The sequence below is a fragment of the Dermacentor variabilis genome, chromosome 7 (genome assembly GCF_050947875.1).
Source record: "Dermacentor variabilis isolate Ectoservices chromosome 7, ASM5094787v1, whole genome shotgun sequence".
Classification (NCBI taxonomy): domain Eukaryota; kingdom Metazoa; phylum Arthropoda; class Arachnida; order Ixodida; family Ixodidae; genus Dermacentor; species Dermacentor variabilis.
In genome coordinates this window covers 32,792,863-32,810,479 of record NC_134574.1, presented here as the reverse complement: position 1 = coordinate 32,810,479, position 17,617 = coordinate 32,792,863, and the positions used below count along the sequence as shown (strand labels likewise).

Genomic DNA, 17,617 nt, shown 5'->3' with positions numbered 1-17,617 from the left:
ACAGGCATGCGCCAACCGCGGGGTTCTGTGTGCCGAGGCATGGAGCCATTGGCATCTCCTCCTCATCCCGACAAGGCTTACGTACATTTAGATACGCAGGCAATCGTATGTACCAAAATCTATGTCGTGGCTCGCGCTGCCTCATTCCCGAAAGCGCATAAGTGCTGCGTACTTGTTGTGAAGGCGCAGAACTAGAACACTGCGAGGCTCTGTGCGTGGGTACATTTTTCAAACCGTAAGTCTGGCGTTTTGCTGCGCTGCTCTGCGCACTATAAGTTCTAAATGGCCATCGCTTTCAATTGCTGGACGCGCGGAGATACTGAGCCAGTGACTGCCTACTAAACTAAATTTTGCGCCGTTTACAACTCTAGTGGCGTCACTTCTTTTTCACGAATACTGCGTCACCATAGTTTTTCTTCCGCTGGAAGTATACTGTCGTCACGCAGATGGAGCTATGCCGTCGAACTTCCATGTTCTGGAAGTATGTATTTCAAAGGAAGCTTCGTTACCAGATATATTTACTTTGGGCTCCAAACGTGAACGCCGAGGAAAATTCGGGATATTAGTGGTGATGAACGAAACATATTTCTTTCTTTTCGGATTGAAACCTTTCAATGTTTTTTTTTTAACCACTGAGGTCTTCACGCAAAGAAGACATGCTGTAGAATAGGTCAACAGAAGTTATCACCCGCTTGATCAATAATTTGCGCAACATAATTATTACCGTGTATTCCATCTCTCACGGGACATGCTGTTTAAAAAAAAGGCTTCCACACACGAGGTCACAATTGATGTTTTATTACCAGTCGCTTTGCGCACGCATGTGAATTTTTCTTTATCATTGATTAAGTAATTAGGTAAGAGACAAAGACGAATGAGAAAAAGCCCACAATATCATTACTAATATGGATGAGATAGTTCAAGTGGCAGAGGAGTTCTATAGAGATTTATACAGTACCAGTGGCACCCACGACGATAATAGAAGAGAGAATAGTCTAGAGGAATTTTAAATCCCACAAGTAAAGTCGCAAGAAGTAAAGAAAGCCTTGGGAGCTATGCAAAGGCGGAAGGCAGCTGGGGAGGATCAGGTAACAGAAGATTTGATGAAGGATGGTGGGCAGATTGTTCTACAAAAGCTGGCCACCCTGCATACGCAATGCCTCATGACCTCGAGCGTACCGGAATCATGGAAGAACGCTAACATAACCCTAATCCATAAGAAAGGGGACGCCAAAGTCTTTAAAAATTATAGATCGATCAGCTTACTGTCCATTGCCTACAAAGAATTTACTAAGATAATCGCAAATAGAATCAGCAACACCAGACTTCAGTCAACCAAAAGACCAGGCAGGATACTGTAAAGGCTAAGCAAACAATGTACCATATTCACACTATCAATCAGGTGATAGAGAAATGTGGAGAATATAACCGACCGTTTTATATTGCTGTAATTGACTACGAGAAAGCGTTTGATTCAGTCGAAACCCCAGGAGTCATGGAGGCATTAAGGAATGAGGGTGTAGACGAGCCGTATGTAAAAATAGTGAAAGATATCTATAGCGCTTCCACAGCGACCGTAGTGCTCCATAATGAAAGCAACAAAATTCCAATAAAGAAAGGCGTCAGGCAGTGAGATACGATCTCTCCAATGCTATTCACAGCATGTTTACCGAAGATGTCCAGAGACCTGGATTGGGAAAAATTCGGTATAACAGTTAATGGAGAATACTTTAGTAACTTGCAATTCGTTGATGAAATTGCCTTGATTAGTAACTCAGGGGACCAATTGCAATGCATGCTTACTGATCTGTAGAGGCAAAGCAAAAGGGTGCGTGTAAAAATTAATCTGCAAAAAACTAAAGTAATGTTTAATAGTCTCGGTAGAGAACAGCAGTTTACGATAGGTAGCGAAGCACTGGAAGTGGTAAGCGAATACATTTACTTAGGGCAGGTAGTGACCGCGGATCCGGATCATGAGACTGAAATAATCAGAAGAATAAGAATGGTCTGGGGTACGTTTGGCAGACATCCTCAGATCATGAACAGCAGGTTGCCAGTATCCCTCAAGAGAAAAGTGTTTAACAGCTGTGTCTTACCAGTGCTCACGTACAGGGCAGAAACCTGGAGGCTTACGAAAAGGGTTCTACTTTAATTGAGGATGACGCAATGAGCTATGGAAAGAAGAATGATGGGTGTAACGTTAAGGGATATGAAAAGAGCAGATTAGGAGAGGGAACGAATTCGAGTTAATGACATCTTAGTTGAAATCAAGAAAAAGAAATGGGGCATGGGCCGGACATGTATTGAGGAGGGAAGATAACCGATGGTCATTCAGAGTTACGGAATGGACTCCAAGGGAAGGGAAGCGTAGCAGGGGTTGGCAGAAAGTTAAGTGGGCGGATGAGATTAAGAAGTTTGCAGGGACGACATGGCCACAATTAGTGCATGACCGGGGTAGTTAGATAAATATGGGAGAGGCCTGTGTTCTGCCGTGGGCGTAACCAGGCTGATGATGATGACGATGATGACGATGATGAGGTAATTAAGGAAAATATATTGCTTAAATTGATAATAACTTTCATAATTGCCTAAAGACTTGTATCAAATCACGGATCGCATTCAAAAACAACGCAATTTAATACATCACTTTGCACCTTGGTACCTTTAACCTAATTATATTTTCGGCACGTGAACGTTGTGTGGCACATAAATTAGAAGCAGCAAACACTCAAGAGGGTTTTGAAAGAGTAATTACTGCACAGTGGCTGGTGGTGACATGGTAACCGCAACAAGGTAACAAGCCGACGGAGTGCCTGTTTCCTGCAGCTACAAAAGGTAAATGTTCAATAGGAGAAGCTCAAGTGGCTATTACTGGTAACGCCTGCATCTACATTGACGGACAAGGTTTTGGCACAGAAAAATGTGATGAAATACAGTTATAAGCTGAAAATATTCACAATTCAATCGTGTATTTTCAGCTGCGTTTAATTCAGCGCCAACTTTTACTACAGTTTTCACTTACGAAAGCCTGCTAATATTTTACACTAGTGTATAAAGTTCTGCCCCTTCTATCCGCAATGACTAGTGACACTAAAAATGGTCTATTACATCGCTATCATTATATGCGTGAGCTAAAGTAAGCCTGCAACTCTTTACTTGACTGACTACATAGCTGCTGAAATAAACCGTTAAAATTAGCTGGGCCATATGAACACGTGCCCTTCTTTACCTTTATCGGGCGAACTCTTCTCACCACCTAACAAATGTTATCGCACAGCACAGGACGCACCTGCATGTGAAAGAAGTTTCTGGAATGTTAATGATGGTTCCATCCGCTGTCTTTCCCCGCAACTTGTGTAATCTGATTGCGTGTATACGAGACGCGAATAGTGTAGAACTTTGTGGAAGACACGCGGGTCCCAGCGAATAGTCTGGAACGTTCGACGACTGCTGTATAAAAGCCGACGCGCTTGACCCACTGATCAGATTTTCGACGATCGCCGACTGTTCGCCGCTATCGTTGTGCTTTAAGTGTAGCCTGTTTTTGTTGGCACAGGTTCGCCCATTAAACGCTAGTTTTGTCTTTCACAGTATTGCTACTCTGTTTTTTAATGTCACTACCACGTGACAATAATAATTCAACTGAAGCTACGGACTAGTAGGAGCAGTTAGATCCACTTTCGGTGAGATGCTGATACACGTCACCTGATGCGTCTTGCGTGAAAAATGATGACGTGGCGTAGCAACCAGTTCGATGCGGTTCGCAAGAATGAAAACGCACTTATTTTTGGTGGTGCATACAATTTACTTGTGTGCTGAAGAATAAAACTGTGATCACTCTCAATGACAACAGCAGTGATTGAAAGGATGAAACATTGAAATCAATAAAAACAGTGAAGTGCTTAAGTGACCCGTGGGAAATGTACGTTCCTCACGGCTCTCGCCATTTATCTGACGAAAAGTGTCCTATAATTCTAAATCTTCCTACATGGAAAACATGCTATTTCTTTAAAGGACATAACGTCTAGGAAGAATTTCTTAGTTCTCGTACATTTGGCGCGCAGGACGTCAGAAGGGCAAATAGCCGCATGAGTATAATGAAGCATTAAGCAAAAAGGTTCAGTTGAGTTTTTGATAATTGCCTATAAATCCCATCTTACCACAGCAGCAGAGAATTGTTTGTTACCGCTAGCTAAGATAGCTTGCGCGATCTCGAATGTCCGATTCATGGGTGATGTAACCTCGGACATTTCTTTAAAGACAAAGTCCTGTTTGGAGACTTCATATTGAATGAATTAACTGGAGTATTGCATGCCAAAACCACTATTTGATAATGCGACACGCTGTAGTGGGGGACTCCGGATTCATTTTTACCACCAGGGGACCTTTAACCTTCCCGCAATGGACGGGAGACCGGCGTTTCTGCATTTCACCTCCATCTAAATGCGACCGGCGCGGCTGACTTTCGATCCCGCGATCTCGTGCTTAGCAGCGCAACACCATAGCCGCTAAGCCACCGCGGCGGGCAGACTTCAGATTCATTTGCCGTTTGCAAGATCCGAATATGCGGTCACTTTCCTTTGGTCAAATTAAATTATTATATGCCTTTTAGAGCCTGTAAAAAAACGGAAACGGCGTTCAAGAGAAGCTGGAACAAAGAAGACGCACCAATTTATCATAGAGCTACGTAAGGAGCCCAATTATTGTGTCATAGCACCGAAAGGCCGAAATGAAATTCATATGTATTCGCTCAAATTTTGCACGCCTAAATGCAGAACCCGCAATGTGGCTTTACTCAGCAAAACACATGGGACGATGCAGGAGCTATATAGTGTTGTCTAAAAACGCGGACGATCCCGATTGTAGTGCAGTTTAAACAAAAAAGCAAGTGGCACACTACCGCACAATAGAAGACCTTGTCTTTATTCGATATCAAGCGCTGTTGTCTCAGCTTTTTTCCATCATCTATGTCGACTCCACTTAGGTAACTAGACTCCTAATGAGTGATGGACGAACTGCCGTTGTGGTGCTTTGAGCATAGCTTTTTTTTCAGGCTAACGATTTTTATGTCTATTCACATGCCTAACACCGTGAACAACTACCGCCACTTCCCGTACGGGTGCACAATGATGTATGTATATCATAGCAATGTGGACCATCGTAGCGAGCTGCTTCACGTCGCGAAAACGGCAAGCACCGCGTTTGCAGCTCGTTAGACGTTCAATGTTCGCCCATTTCTGGTATCGCTGTGAAGGGATGTGAAAAGTGTTCGTCAGATATCTCCACAATGGCTGCCTTTTTTATATCATGCAAGTTGATGGAGACTCCAACAGTTACATTTGGCTATGCTTTTATTTAAGCACGCTGTGTAGCTCTAATATTTCCAAGTTATTTAGCCAATATTTATAATATATAGAGTACACAGCGACGGCTACCGCCATCTAACGTTTGTAAAAAAATCGAACTTTACTACTAAATGCATCCTTGTAACAGTAGCCCTATCATTATTTTTCTTCCATAAAGGCGCGAAACAATAAGCAGGTATATATTAGACCTGTTACAGGTGGATGGATACTTTCCCTGTTGCAAAAACCAGCATCTTAAAGTGCCTTCCAGTGTGAAACGAGCGCGTTTTTGGACACTGGATCGCACTGGGGACGCTGGCGCTGTCTGGGAGTCACTGGGACACCAGTGGCAATGCTGGATAAGAGCTGTGTTATACTGGAGGAGACGCTGGCTTCACTGCTATGAAGCTTGGGCACACTGGTTTGAGCCGTATGTACGCTGGTTCTCGCTGCGGTTGGCAGGCTCGCACTGTAAACTGTGCTTGTTGTGTTCGTGCCGCACTGGTTTCAAGGCAAAGACTGTAGGCGTTGTTCATTATTAAATGCTTTAAACAACTTATACGCTGGATAGTGTTATCTTCTAATAAATAACGCTATATATTGGAGTTTGAAAGTCTATATCGTGTCGAAGCTTGGAATAAGGGTGTGTTAACACGCACGTTTCATGGTTTATGCCCTGCCTATGCTTGCATATAGGCACTGAAGGTCACTTTCTTTCTTTGCATTTCCTTTTTGACAGGCTGAATAGCTCTATTTTTGAACAAACTCGCGGAAACACAGCTGATGCCTCGTTTTTTAGTAGTTTTAACGCAAACGATGGCTGCGAGCGTCGCTGTGGAGTCGACAGGAAACGCAGAATCGCCTGGTACTCGCACCAAGATCCTCTCCTTCCAACCAAGCTTAGGCCTACTCTACCCGTCGAGCCCATCTACACGCTATTGGCCGGCCCGGCCTCAGGAATCAAGCAGTCTAACAAGGATAAATGACTTTATAGTTCAGCTTTCGCATCGATGTTCTTAAATAAACCATTTTGTGTCCATAGTGTCAGCACAAGAAGCGATGAGCGCTGGTGTGGCTGCCAGCGCTAACCTGCGCTTTTCTGACGAAGATTTATGACTAGAGAGACGTGTCGATTAAAGTGAATCGTTGCACGAAAAAAGTGTTGCATATGCCTTGCGTGAAGAACAAGACACCGTAATCGAAATCGACAGTAACATCTGAACCAGCGTCCCGTGTCGACGGTTCATTTGGTGTGTTTTTTTTTGACGTTAAAATACCAATCGCAAAAGAAAATCAGTCTTGCGGCACTTTCAAACATACTATTGAATACAGATAACACTCTTTTTTCTTTCTGATTGAGACTTAAGTTTTACTTGCGTGTCGGAAGCGCCTCTACCATGTTTGTGCGAGACACGTCTGCGAAGCTGAAACTGTCCTGGCCCCAGATATGACAGATTATTCATTCTTTGCCATGTGCTGGCCGGGCGTACTATTTTTGAAGAACTGAAGTGAAGCATTTTTCGTTCGGGATATCTTACAACGTACCCATAACAAAGAACAACATGTGGACGCTTTGGGCATAATATTCTTGCCAGTTGAAAATGAGGATGATATTCCATTCGACCTCATTATGCTCTTGAGCCTTCATTGCGATTGGTGGTCAGAGATGGTAGTCCGGAACGCTGACATACACGCGACGCCGATACGGCTATATTTCAAGGAAAGCATCAGCAGAATTCTAGCTGTGTACCCCTTTTAAACCCTGGAGTCTGTATGGCTCTCTATGGCTGAAAGGTTGGTAAACATGAAGGAATACTAGCAATTGGCAACATAAGGCCAGTTCTTAGAGACTGGTGTCCCGAATATCTTTATTCGGCGCTTTTGCTGTACAACGTGGCAATAATTGAAAGAGAAAACAGAAGCTGGCGTGGCGTACTGGCAAGGTACTGGGCTTGGTATCTTTAGGTAAAACAATCAAATCTTTGTAGAACGTATTTTATTTTTGCTATTTGCCCTATTTATTTTATTACGTGAAAACGCTCTCAGTTCTTTTCTGCATTAAAAAAATTGTATGTGCGGCGGCCAGCCAACGACTATTTGGTACTTGATACTGGGTTTTGAAATATGGTTATTATCTAGAAATAGTTTGGGGGTCCAATTTCTATACGATGCCTCTGATGTACTCGGCAGAAAATTGCTCCCTCATCGCACCACTAACGAGAAGTTTGCCCCAAGTTGTTTTCTGAATATGTACCAAAAGTGTTGGTCAATTTTATATGAAGCAAAAAAAAAGAACGGAAGACTCACCCACAAACTACTTTGCCATTTCACGGTGAATGCGAGCGCCATGAAAGCAGCCAACTGCCACGCTGCACAACAGAGCACAGGCAGTGCTCCAACGCGACGTGACAGTACACCAAGAATCACCGGAAGGCACAGAATACCGACGAGTATCTTTGGCAGATTGTACATAGTCACTGAAAGCCGTGTGCAGTCAACTGCCATCATGGAGACAAGATGTCCAGATGAATATTTACGCAGCACAGTAGGATCCATATGTATCATCTATGAAGGGAAAGTGCGCTCATTTAATAAAAGGCAGCGATTTTCATTTGTAGCAGAACATAAATTGTAAGCAACCTAATTATTCCAGAACGTAAAAATAAATTACGACTAGTAGTTCCTTCACAGACGTCTCTAAACACGCATCCTTATATCAGCAGATGCCTCAGGCAAATGAGGCCTTTTAAAGGAAGAGTGTTTCCCGCTGTGACCTCCATCTTCCCTTGCTTTAATCACTGCACTGAATCACGAGTCACCCTTCTCTGTATGTATACTCCCTTGGCGCCACTTTTCATGCGCCGAAATAACGTACTCGAATGTCATTGACATTATCATTAACGCGAAGCGCATTATTTTAACCGAAATTCGGGAGTAAAACTATTCAAGCAGTATCAGTGGACCACCATAACACTCCTATCTGTGGTAATCACTTTATTAGAGCTCTTTAGGGTAAAAGGTTGAGAGAGAGAGAGAGAGAGAGAGAGAGAGAGAGAGAGAGAGAGAGAGAGAGAGAGAGAGAGAGAGAGAGAGAGAGAGAGAGAGAGAGAGAGAGTAGACTTTATAAAAGAAGAGCACACGAGCGTACGTAGCACTTCCACTGGGCAGTGGGTGGTCCACTGATTATCTTTAGTATACGCTAAAGTGGATGAAGGCAAAATACTGCGAACTCACGGGACATTCATTACATTACATGACAATTTTATTCGAATGCGCGGTCACTTCCTATTAATTGTTTTCGCTCATCCTATGTCATGGGTTCGAGTGCCTTAATTAACATCGCCCTAATTTCATTAAAGATACTGAGGTTGACTCGCACCAAATGCCGTCGGTTTGAGTGCCTGGATTAACTGTACCATAATGAACTGCGTCTTATTATCTTCGCTTTAACAGCAAATTGATTGAGTTCGACTCTCGGCCTTCACGATGTCAATTTGAATCCTACGTGGAGAGGCTGATTTGCTCATATTCCCATGTTGGGTTGTAGGTTAGAGTGCGTTAACTTCGGCTCCCACCGGATTCGGACTCCCGCCAAAGACTGAGGGTTGGGCACCCTATGAATTTTGATGCCATAACGCCACACATGGGATTCTTTTACCTATGCGCCATCTCAGGCTTTCTTCTCAATGGAATGAGAATAAAATCATTATCTCGCAGATACCATTCATCAATGTTCGTATCTCTGGCAACTAATATACAGAAACCACAGGAGGTGCTGCTCTCTAAATAAGATTTTGACATAATTTGTGCCCATAACCTCACAATGAAAGACGGCGAGGTAGTCATAGCGGGTACTTTCATACCTTGGTGAAGATGGCCCCCAAGAATAGCGTCTTTATCCGTATACTCAAGTTTTTCGTGGTGTCCGCTTCAATGCATCCCACCAGGAATTCAGCAACACAGCTTGCCGTAAAGAGCGTCGTAAGCGTGGATGTCTCAAGAAGAGTTTTCGCTGTGAGCAACCTCCTAAAATGTCAACGGCTTTGTTAGAACATGTATTCGCATAGAGATAAATGGTTTCATTTATATATATGGCCTCTGGTTTACGAAGAAAAAAATCCTTGACCGTAATTGTGGCACAACAGACATAACAAAAACATCTAAAAAGTCACTGCCAAAAAAATTTTACTTCGCGCACGTGCCCCTCTATTCAAGAAAAATGTACAGCCTGGGCATTGTCGCTATCAGTAAAACCTAATATTGAGTTGTGCTAAACATTGCTCATGAAAATTGAAGGCCAGGTATTTGAGAATGCAGTGCTTTGATTTTTCTTTAAATAGAAGAGTAATACTGATGACAGCCGTTTAATGCGTGACATTAAACAATCTTTTTTTCCTGGAAGATACTATCTACGGTACATTGTTATCACTAAATGAGAATGCGAAAGGTCATGGTAAAAGCGGCTCCGAAAATTCGTCGAGAAACTGGCGATTTCGAATCAGCGATGTCTCGACATCTGGAACGGCTCCTCTGGTTGGCTCAGCTGACTTCCTACAAATCTGTATGTCCAGTACTACGGCAACATCTCTCTTCTCGAAGCTCCTAGCCCCTTCTCGCTTTCGGCCACTTTACCGGAATTGGACCACAGGGAATATTGCGCGGTAATACTTGAACTATGCACCACGGACGACCTGCCGCTTTTCTGCACTTCTGAAGGCTGCAGCGTCGCTATAAGTCACACAAACCCACGTACGTGCGCAAACGCACACAGAGATGATTTTTACAGAATGCACGCTGTTATAAACTAGCCTTAGAGAAACATTTTGTCGTCTTTTATCAGGCAATAATTTGTATTTTTCTAATGGGTCCATTGCTAGCCTAGTCAGTTGTGGATTCAGGTGAGCTTTCAACCACATATTGTATACATTAAAAAGAAACAACGAAGTTTAGTGAATTAGTATTACTGAATTATTATTAATTATTACCAATATTATTATTATTCTGGAGACATTAAAATGGTGATTGTTAAGCCACTGTATAAAGCAGGAAAGAAAGATGAGGTTTAAAACTATAGACGTATATCTCTTTTGCCTATACTCTCCCATATACTGGAAAAGTTCCTGTTTGATTGAATGACTTCCTTCTTAAAGAAACTTTCAATCCTAACACCTAGACAGTTTGGATTTGTTGCTGAGTGAAGTACTTTCACAGTGTTAGGAGAGTTCACCGATGAATTATATTCTGCTCAAGATAAGAACCTGTATAGTTGAGCTTTGTTTTTGGATTTAGAAAAAGCGTTCGAAACGGCAAATGACAATACTTTATTGGAAAAGTTGTTTCGTTTGGGTTTTAGGGGAACCTTTTTTGATCTTATTTGCAATTATTTACATGATAGGTCACAGGTGGTCATGGACAGTAAAGAAATTGTTAGAGCTAGGAAATATATTACAGCTGGGGTTCCACAGGGATACGTGTTCTCCCCTCTCTTACTCAATTTATTTATGAACGACTTTCCCACGATAATTACAAAATCCACTGTGTATCAATATGCAGATGATACAGTTCCACTCAATCGTCATATGCATAATGAGGAAGTTATTAGCGCCCTATAGAATGCAGTTCACAAGGTTATGCAATGGTGTGAAGAAAAATGTGTATATATCAATGCTAAGAAAAGCAAAATCATGTGCTTACGTAGTCCATTAAAACTCAAAAATAAACTTGCCAATATTTCTACATGGAGAACATTATATTTCATGTAAATGTGCTGCTATAGAATATGTGGATTAATTCACATAACTGGGTATAACGTCGAACAGCGGCATGTCAAGGCAGCATCAAATGACGTTGTTAAGTGGCAAACTATGGAGTGTTGCTTATCTACTTTCCACCATAAAGGATTTAGTTCCTCTACCAGTCAAGAAAATGATAGTGCATGCACTAGCGTACAGTGTGCTGAGGTATGGTATAATGATCTTCGCCTTTTGTACAGAGCGCTGGAAATATCGGATTGATAAACTACTAAAAATCTATTTAAATATGTTGCTTATGGTAGTACACTACATGACAATAATATTTTTCAGAAATTAGGATTTTGAACATTCGAGGATTTATTTACCAGAACGGTTATTATGCGGTATAACTGAAGCGACTAATTCAAAGAGGGATACGATGCACCTCGATTGTTAAGAAATAAAAAAAAAACGTTTTAAGGTACCCTATGACACTACTAAGTATGGTGAAGCGAGAAGAAGTGTATACATACAAAAATATTTAACGATTTGACCGATGAATTTTTTTAGCAGCTTCCAAAAAATAGTTGAAGAAATTATTGATGAAATGTTGAAATTTAGTTCTGATTCTTTAATTAGGTTGTTTATGGGTTTGTCTTTATTTACTATGTCATTGTCTTTTAACGGGTAATACTACCAAACCATTCTTCTGAAAGTTGGAAAAAAATGTGTTATTCTGTAAATGGTTACTTTTGCACCTATTATGTAAATATGTAACCACATCGCTGTACCGACTGTGCGGGCGTGGTCGCACAAGTCCTCGCAGACTTAGACCGGCCCGTTTCTTTGTTTTGCTTTGGATGTGTGTCAATAATCATTATTATTATTATTATTATTATTATTATTATTATTATTATTATTATTATTATTATTATTATTATTATTATTATTATTATTATTATTATTATTATTATTATTATTATTATTATTTATCTTTCTGGCGTTAAGAAAGCTTTTGATACGGTTGGCCATAGCATTCTTTCAAAAACTGTACTTACTCGGCTTTCGAGGTCCCTTTTAGTTCATTCTCAAGAATTTTTGAGTGGTCGTTCTCAAATCGTTAGCTTAAACAACGAATCTGAATATAGTAATATAGTAGCAAGCTTCCTGTGAAGGTTGGTGTACCACAGCGATCCATTCCATTCCCACTACTCTATAATATATTTACAGATGACTTGAGGTTAATAACTTCCAAGTGTTTAATATTTCAGTACGTGGATGACACTGTTTTGCTCACAAGACATGTAAACTACAAGAAATAGTTAATATGTTGCAAGAAAACGTGAATCATGTAATGAAGTGGTTTGCTGAGAATGGAATTTCAGGGAACACACAGAAAACAAAAATAATATGTTTTAGAAATCCACTAAAGACAGCCCTTATAGACAAACAAGTATTTTTACATAATCATGATTCTCTCTCTTGTCTTTGCGAACCCGTTGAGTATGCAAATTCGTACAAATATCTCGCGGTAGTTTTCAATAGCAGTTTATCCTGGCGTGACCACTTGGCTTACGTTAGTACCAGGCTACAGAAGGTTTCATGGTTACTCTTTAATATTAGATCTTTGGCTCCAATGTATGTGAAGAAAACTACATGCACTGGCGTATAGTGTTCTTAGATACGGAAGCACCTTATTTGCGTCATATCCTTCCCGTTGGCATTGCCGAATTGATAGCATATTAAAAAAACATATCAAAGAGCATTGCGTTCAATTGTCATATCGCATCCTAGGCGGACATTTCCCGCTTTTTAGGTCTTCCTTCCTTCATTCCATTCTCTTTTCATACAAACTGTTGGATATCGCCTCTTTTGGAATTCAGATTTTTAATTAAATATGATCCTAACCGGAAGTTGCGAAAAACCATTCGGTATTATGTGCAACGGAGCGTAACAAGGTATGGAAAGGCGAGACGGTTTGCTTATGTGCCGGACATTTTTAATGGGTTACCAAAAGAACTTTTTGTTGTAAACTCTATGCGGAACCTAAAACGCATTTGAGAACATTGTGTTGATTGTTGTATTCTTCTACATGTGCTTAGGAGTATGAGATTATGTATCTTAAGTTTTGTTTCCTTGGAGTCAGCACTGATGTCCTTGGTACTGGTTTTGCCATTGCCTTGTTCTTATATTCATTCAGCTGAACCTATTGTTCCTTTCAATCAATGTTTTATTTGTCGTCGCCATTTTGTTACCTGTGCCGTAAACGGCCCGGCCCAGTCCTTCAAGCCTCGTGTTGGCATCGACAGACCTGAACCTCTCTGTATCCTCTACAAAGTGGCAATTATTATTATTATTATTATTATTATTATTATTATTATTATTATTATTATTATTATTATTATTATTATTATTATTATTATTATTATTATTATTATTATTATTACGTGCATTGTTTTGACGAATGCGCCATCACCGAGACCCTCGAGGTTGCTCCTGGGCACTTTAAACAAGTATATTTGATTGATTGATCTTTATTATAATTACTAATATCGTTATTATAATTATTCCCTTCATTCAAGGTAGCCTCAGCTTCCCCAACTCCACTGTTGTAAAGTGCTTAATATTCTATAAAAGATCACCAGAGTACTTTTCTGTGTTCGTGCAAGTCATCACCAACACTCGAGCAGCCACGAATATGGAATCCTTAAACGTTTATATTTATGAGTTCAATACTTATGATAAACGGCTGCCATAGTTATTTTCCAAGCTTTGCGTTTTTTGTCAATTGGTTTCACCAATTTTTTAACTGCCCCACTCCTCCGTTTCCAATTCTATTTATCTCGCGCTTGGTTGCATGGGCAATCGTTTCTTGAAAATTGTTCTATTTGTTCATTTTTTACTGATATGCTCCTGGACTATTTTTTCTTTATGAATGCTTGTGCGAGCATTCACACATTAGCGTTGTTTTAAGGCCCAGTAAATAAATGATGTATAATATTACTATTATAAATAATATTATTATTTTTATTATTCACCCCATCATGGCTCATAGTTCTTCGAACAATGTGTATAAACAAGTTTCTACATGCTTTCACCGAGCGTAAGCAGGCGTATAAAAGATCCGTTTTGCAACGCAAGCGATAAGCACGCTTAGGCTGTGTAAATAATCGAATATTGAATGCTATTCAAGATAGAGACATACTTTGTAAACGATGTCGAAAGCACCCAGAAGACGAAGCTTGGAATAGTCTTTACCGAAGTGTACGAATAAAAGTTACAGTAATGATGCGCTTTTCCAAAACAAACTACTTTGGCAGCCAATTTTCTTTTTCTCGTAATAAACCGGCAAAGATGTGGAGCCTAGGGAATGAGCTTAAGGGAACCAAGCCGAGCTTATATTTAGATCCGATTTTGAAAGGTTTCGGTGCTTAGTCGCACAAGGTGGCCAATTATTTCAACGATTGATTTGCTTTAGCAGCGACATATATGGGAACGCCCCTTAAAATTCAGAGCCTTATCGCAGCAAGTTGTTCGGTATCACATTCGGCGCTTTTGCCCTCGATGGCGGAAGGCGACTTCTTTCGATTTCTGTATCGGGCATGAAAGACCCGTGCGGAAGGTTTAAATGGAATATCACCTGAAGATATAATACGTAATCTCATGTGTGTTAGCAAGGCCGATACGTTTAATTTTGAACAGTATTCTAGAGACGGGTGTTGCGCCCGCATTATTTCGTTATTTATGGGTAGAGATGCGTCAAAACCTAAAACCTACCGCCCCACTTGTGTACTCCCTTTCTATTCACAACTGTTGGAAGATAATGTTCTTGAAGCGGTGGACAGCTTTGTTCTTAAGCAGAACATATTATCAGCTTCCCAGTATGGGTTTGTTCAATGCGGCGGAACGCAGAAACCTTTTCAAACTTTATCAGAATTTTACATGAAACTTTTTACAAAACCAAGTGGTCTGTGGACTCTTTTTGGATATATGAAATGCGTTTGACTCAGTTAACCATCGTATGTTATGCAACACACTTTACAACTATGGCTTTCGCAGACATTTCCTAGATTTTTTTAGCAGTCATTTTTTTAATCGGTCACAACTTGTTCAGGTGAATGATGTACAAAGCACTTTACGGTACCTCAGAGCCGGAGTGCCGCAAGGTTCAGTACTGTCACCGCTTTTATTCGACTTATACGTGTGTTACGTGGGACAGGTAATTGGCACAAATACTGTAATGTGCTGATGACACGCTGCTTGTTTCAAGACACGTGGAATATGATAGCGCAGTTGCGCTGCTTCTAATTTAAGCGGTTAAAGTCATATACTGGTGTAAAAGTAATCAAATACACGTTAATGTCTGACAAAAGCAATTAGTCTGTTTTAGAAACCCTCTAAAAGTTCCTGATGCCCCACGGCCTGCCCTGCTCTGATTGTTTGAATTGCGAATGCACACCGATTGAATATGTAGACAGTGCACACTGTAGAAGTGCACACCTAGATATCTAGGTGTGCACTTGTACAATGATTTATCTTGGAACGGTCATATTTTCACGTAGTAGTGACGGTGAAGAAATCATCCAATACTGGGAATGAGGAAAGTAGCGTTTTAGTGGGTGAACTTGTGCGTTGAAAAACAGGCTACACTCAATGAACGGCGACAGCATCGAACACAGTCCGCGGTCGTCGAAAATCTCATCAGCGGGTCAAGCGCGTCGGCTTTTATACATCAGTCATGGAATGTTAGAGAGTAATCGCTGGGACCCACGTCGGCCTGCATGTCTTCCACAAAGCTGTACACTATTCGTGTCGCGCACACATCACATTGCGCAAGGTTCGGTGGAGACACCACATAGAACGATGGATAACATTAAAGAAACTTCCGATACGCGCAGACCCATCCTGCGCTGTGCGATAATAATAGGCGGGGAAACGTGGTCGCGCGATAATGATAAACAAGTACACGTGTCAATATGGCTGCCATTTGTGCTAAACTTCGATGAGCTGCGTTCTTACTCTGCCGCGTTCGGAGTTATACTGCTATAAAAATAAAGAAAATCGTTGTGCATGCATTAGCACATTCGCATACAAGATATGCATCGGCAGTTCTTTTTATTTACAGCCGCTTATGGCAATCTAATCAAAGAGTTTATTACATAAACATTTTAGAAAGTGCAGCCTACAACACAAATATTTATACGAATAAATCATTCAGTTCTCTGAAAATACCAAACTCGCGAAATCAAATCACGGCCACGGCAGCCGAATTTTGATGGGGCCGAAATGGGAAAACACCAGTGTGCTTAGATTTAGGTGCACGTTAAAGAACCCCTGGTGGTTGAAATTTCCGGAGTCTGTCACTACGGCGTGCCTCATAATCAAAAAGTGGTTTTCGCATGTAAAACCCCATAATTAAAAAGAAAATTCTAAACTTCGATCCGGTGTTTCTCTTTGTTGTTGTGCCACGATATTTATGGAGCAAAGATTTTCCTGTAGCCGCAATAAAGCACATAGATCTACGCAATCCATCCAGATTTGTTATTCCTCGAACAACTAACTGTGGCAAAGGGCAAATACAATATTTTATTCCTAATTTGTTTTTTTAGTATTCCACGCTCTCCCCACTTCAATACTTGAACCGCTAAGTTTATGCGGCATAAAGAATGGCTTAAAACAAGGGATATAAAAAATTGTCACTTGTATGAAGCAAACCGTTATATGTGTGTACGTGAGCACTGCGAATGGTTTAAACTTGGTACCTGCATCCACTTTGAGGCTTTCCCCTAGATCGTTGGCCAATTCAGTGCATATTATTGTAATAGTGTGACCAGTCTTGTTTGAAGATGATATGTAGCGCATTTTTCGCTCTAATTTGTGTAGTTCTTGGTAATTAGTTGTCTATGTGCTCTTGAGAATAAACAGATTTACTTTATATTTTGGAGCATTAGTTATGCTTGAGACCCTGTCAATGTGATGTTACCCTGACTGTCCGGTTTATTCCTTACAAACCCTCCGAAGACTTTGAAGACTAGTCAAGAAATACATGTATAAGATCTCGTAATAACAGTTATTATTATTATTATTATTATTATTATTATTATTATTATTATTATTATTATTATTATTATTATTATTATTATTATTATTATTATTATTATTATTATTATTGGCGGTGATACCTTCGCCCAACGCTTACTTGTCCCAACGCTCACCAGGCATGACCTTGAACTCGTAGAGGCCGTTTGGCGTGATGAAGGCTGTCTTTTCGCGATCCCTGTATTCGACTTCTATTTACCAGTAGCCAGACTTGAGGTCTATCGACGAGAAGTGTTTAGCGTTGCAGAGCCGATTCAATGCGTCGTCTATCCGTGGGAGGGGGTGCACCTCCTTCTTCTTGATCTTGTTCAGTCGACGATAATCGACGCAGAAACGTAAGGTTCCATCCTTTTTTCTCCACCAAGACTACAGGAGATGCGCACGGGCTTTTTGACGGCTGGATGATGTCGTCACTCAGCATTTCGTTGACTTGTTGTCTTA

The 17,617-nt window shown here is 40.8% G+C and overlaps 1 protein-coding gene across 1 annotated transcript in view; it reads right to left on the bottom strand.

Annotated features, from left to right (window-relative positions):
• Nucleotides 1-17,617, bottom strand: part of LOC142588588 (ATP-binding cassette sub-family C member 3-like) — a 182,477-nt gene that overhangs the window by 124,160 nt on the left and 40,700 nt on the right. The window contains exons 6-7 of the mRNA XM_075700424.1: nt 9,209-9,371; nt 7,653-7,910 (exon numbers count right to left, since the gene is read on the bottom strand). Coding sequence (XP_075556539.1) covers nt 7,653-7,910; nt 9,209-9,371 — 421 coding nt within the window. The remainder of the gene's footprint in view (nt 1-7,652; nt 7,911-9,208; nt 9,372-17,617) is intronic.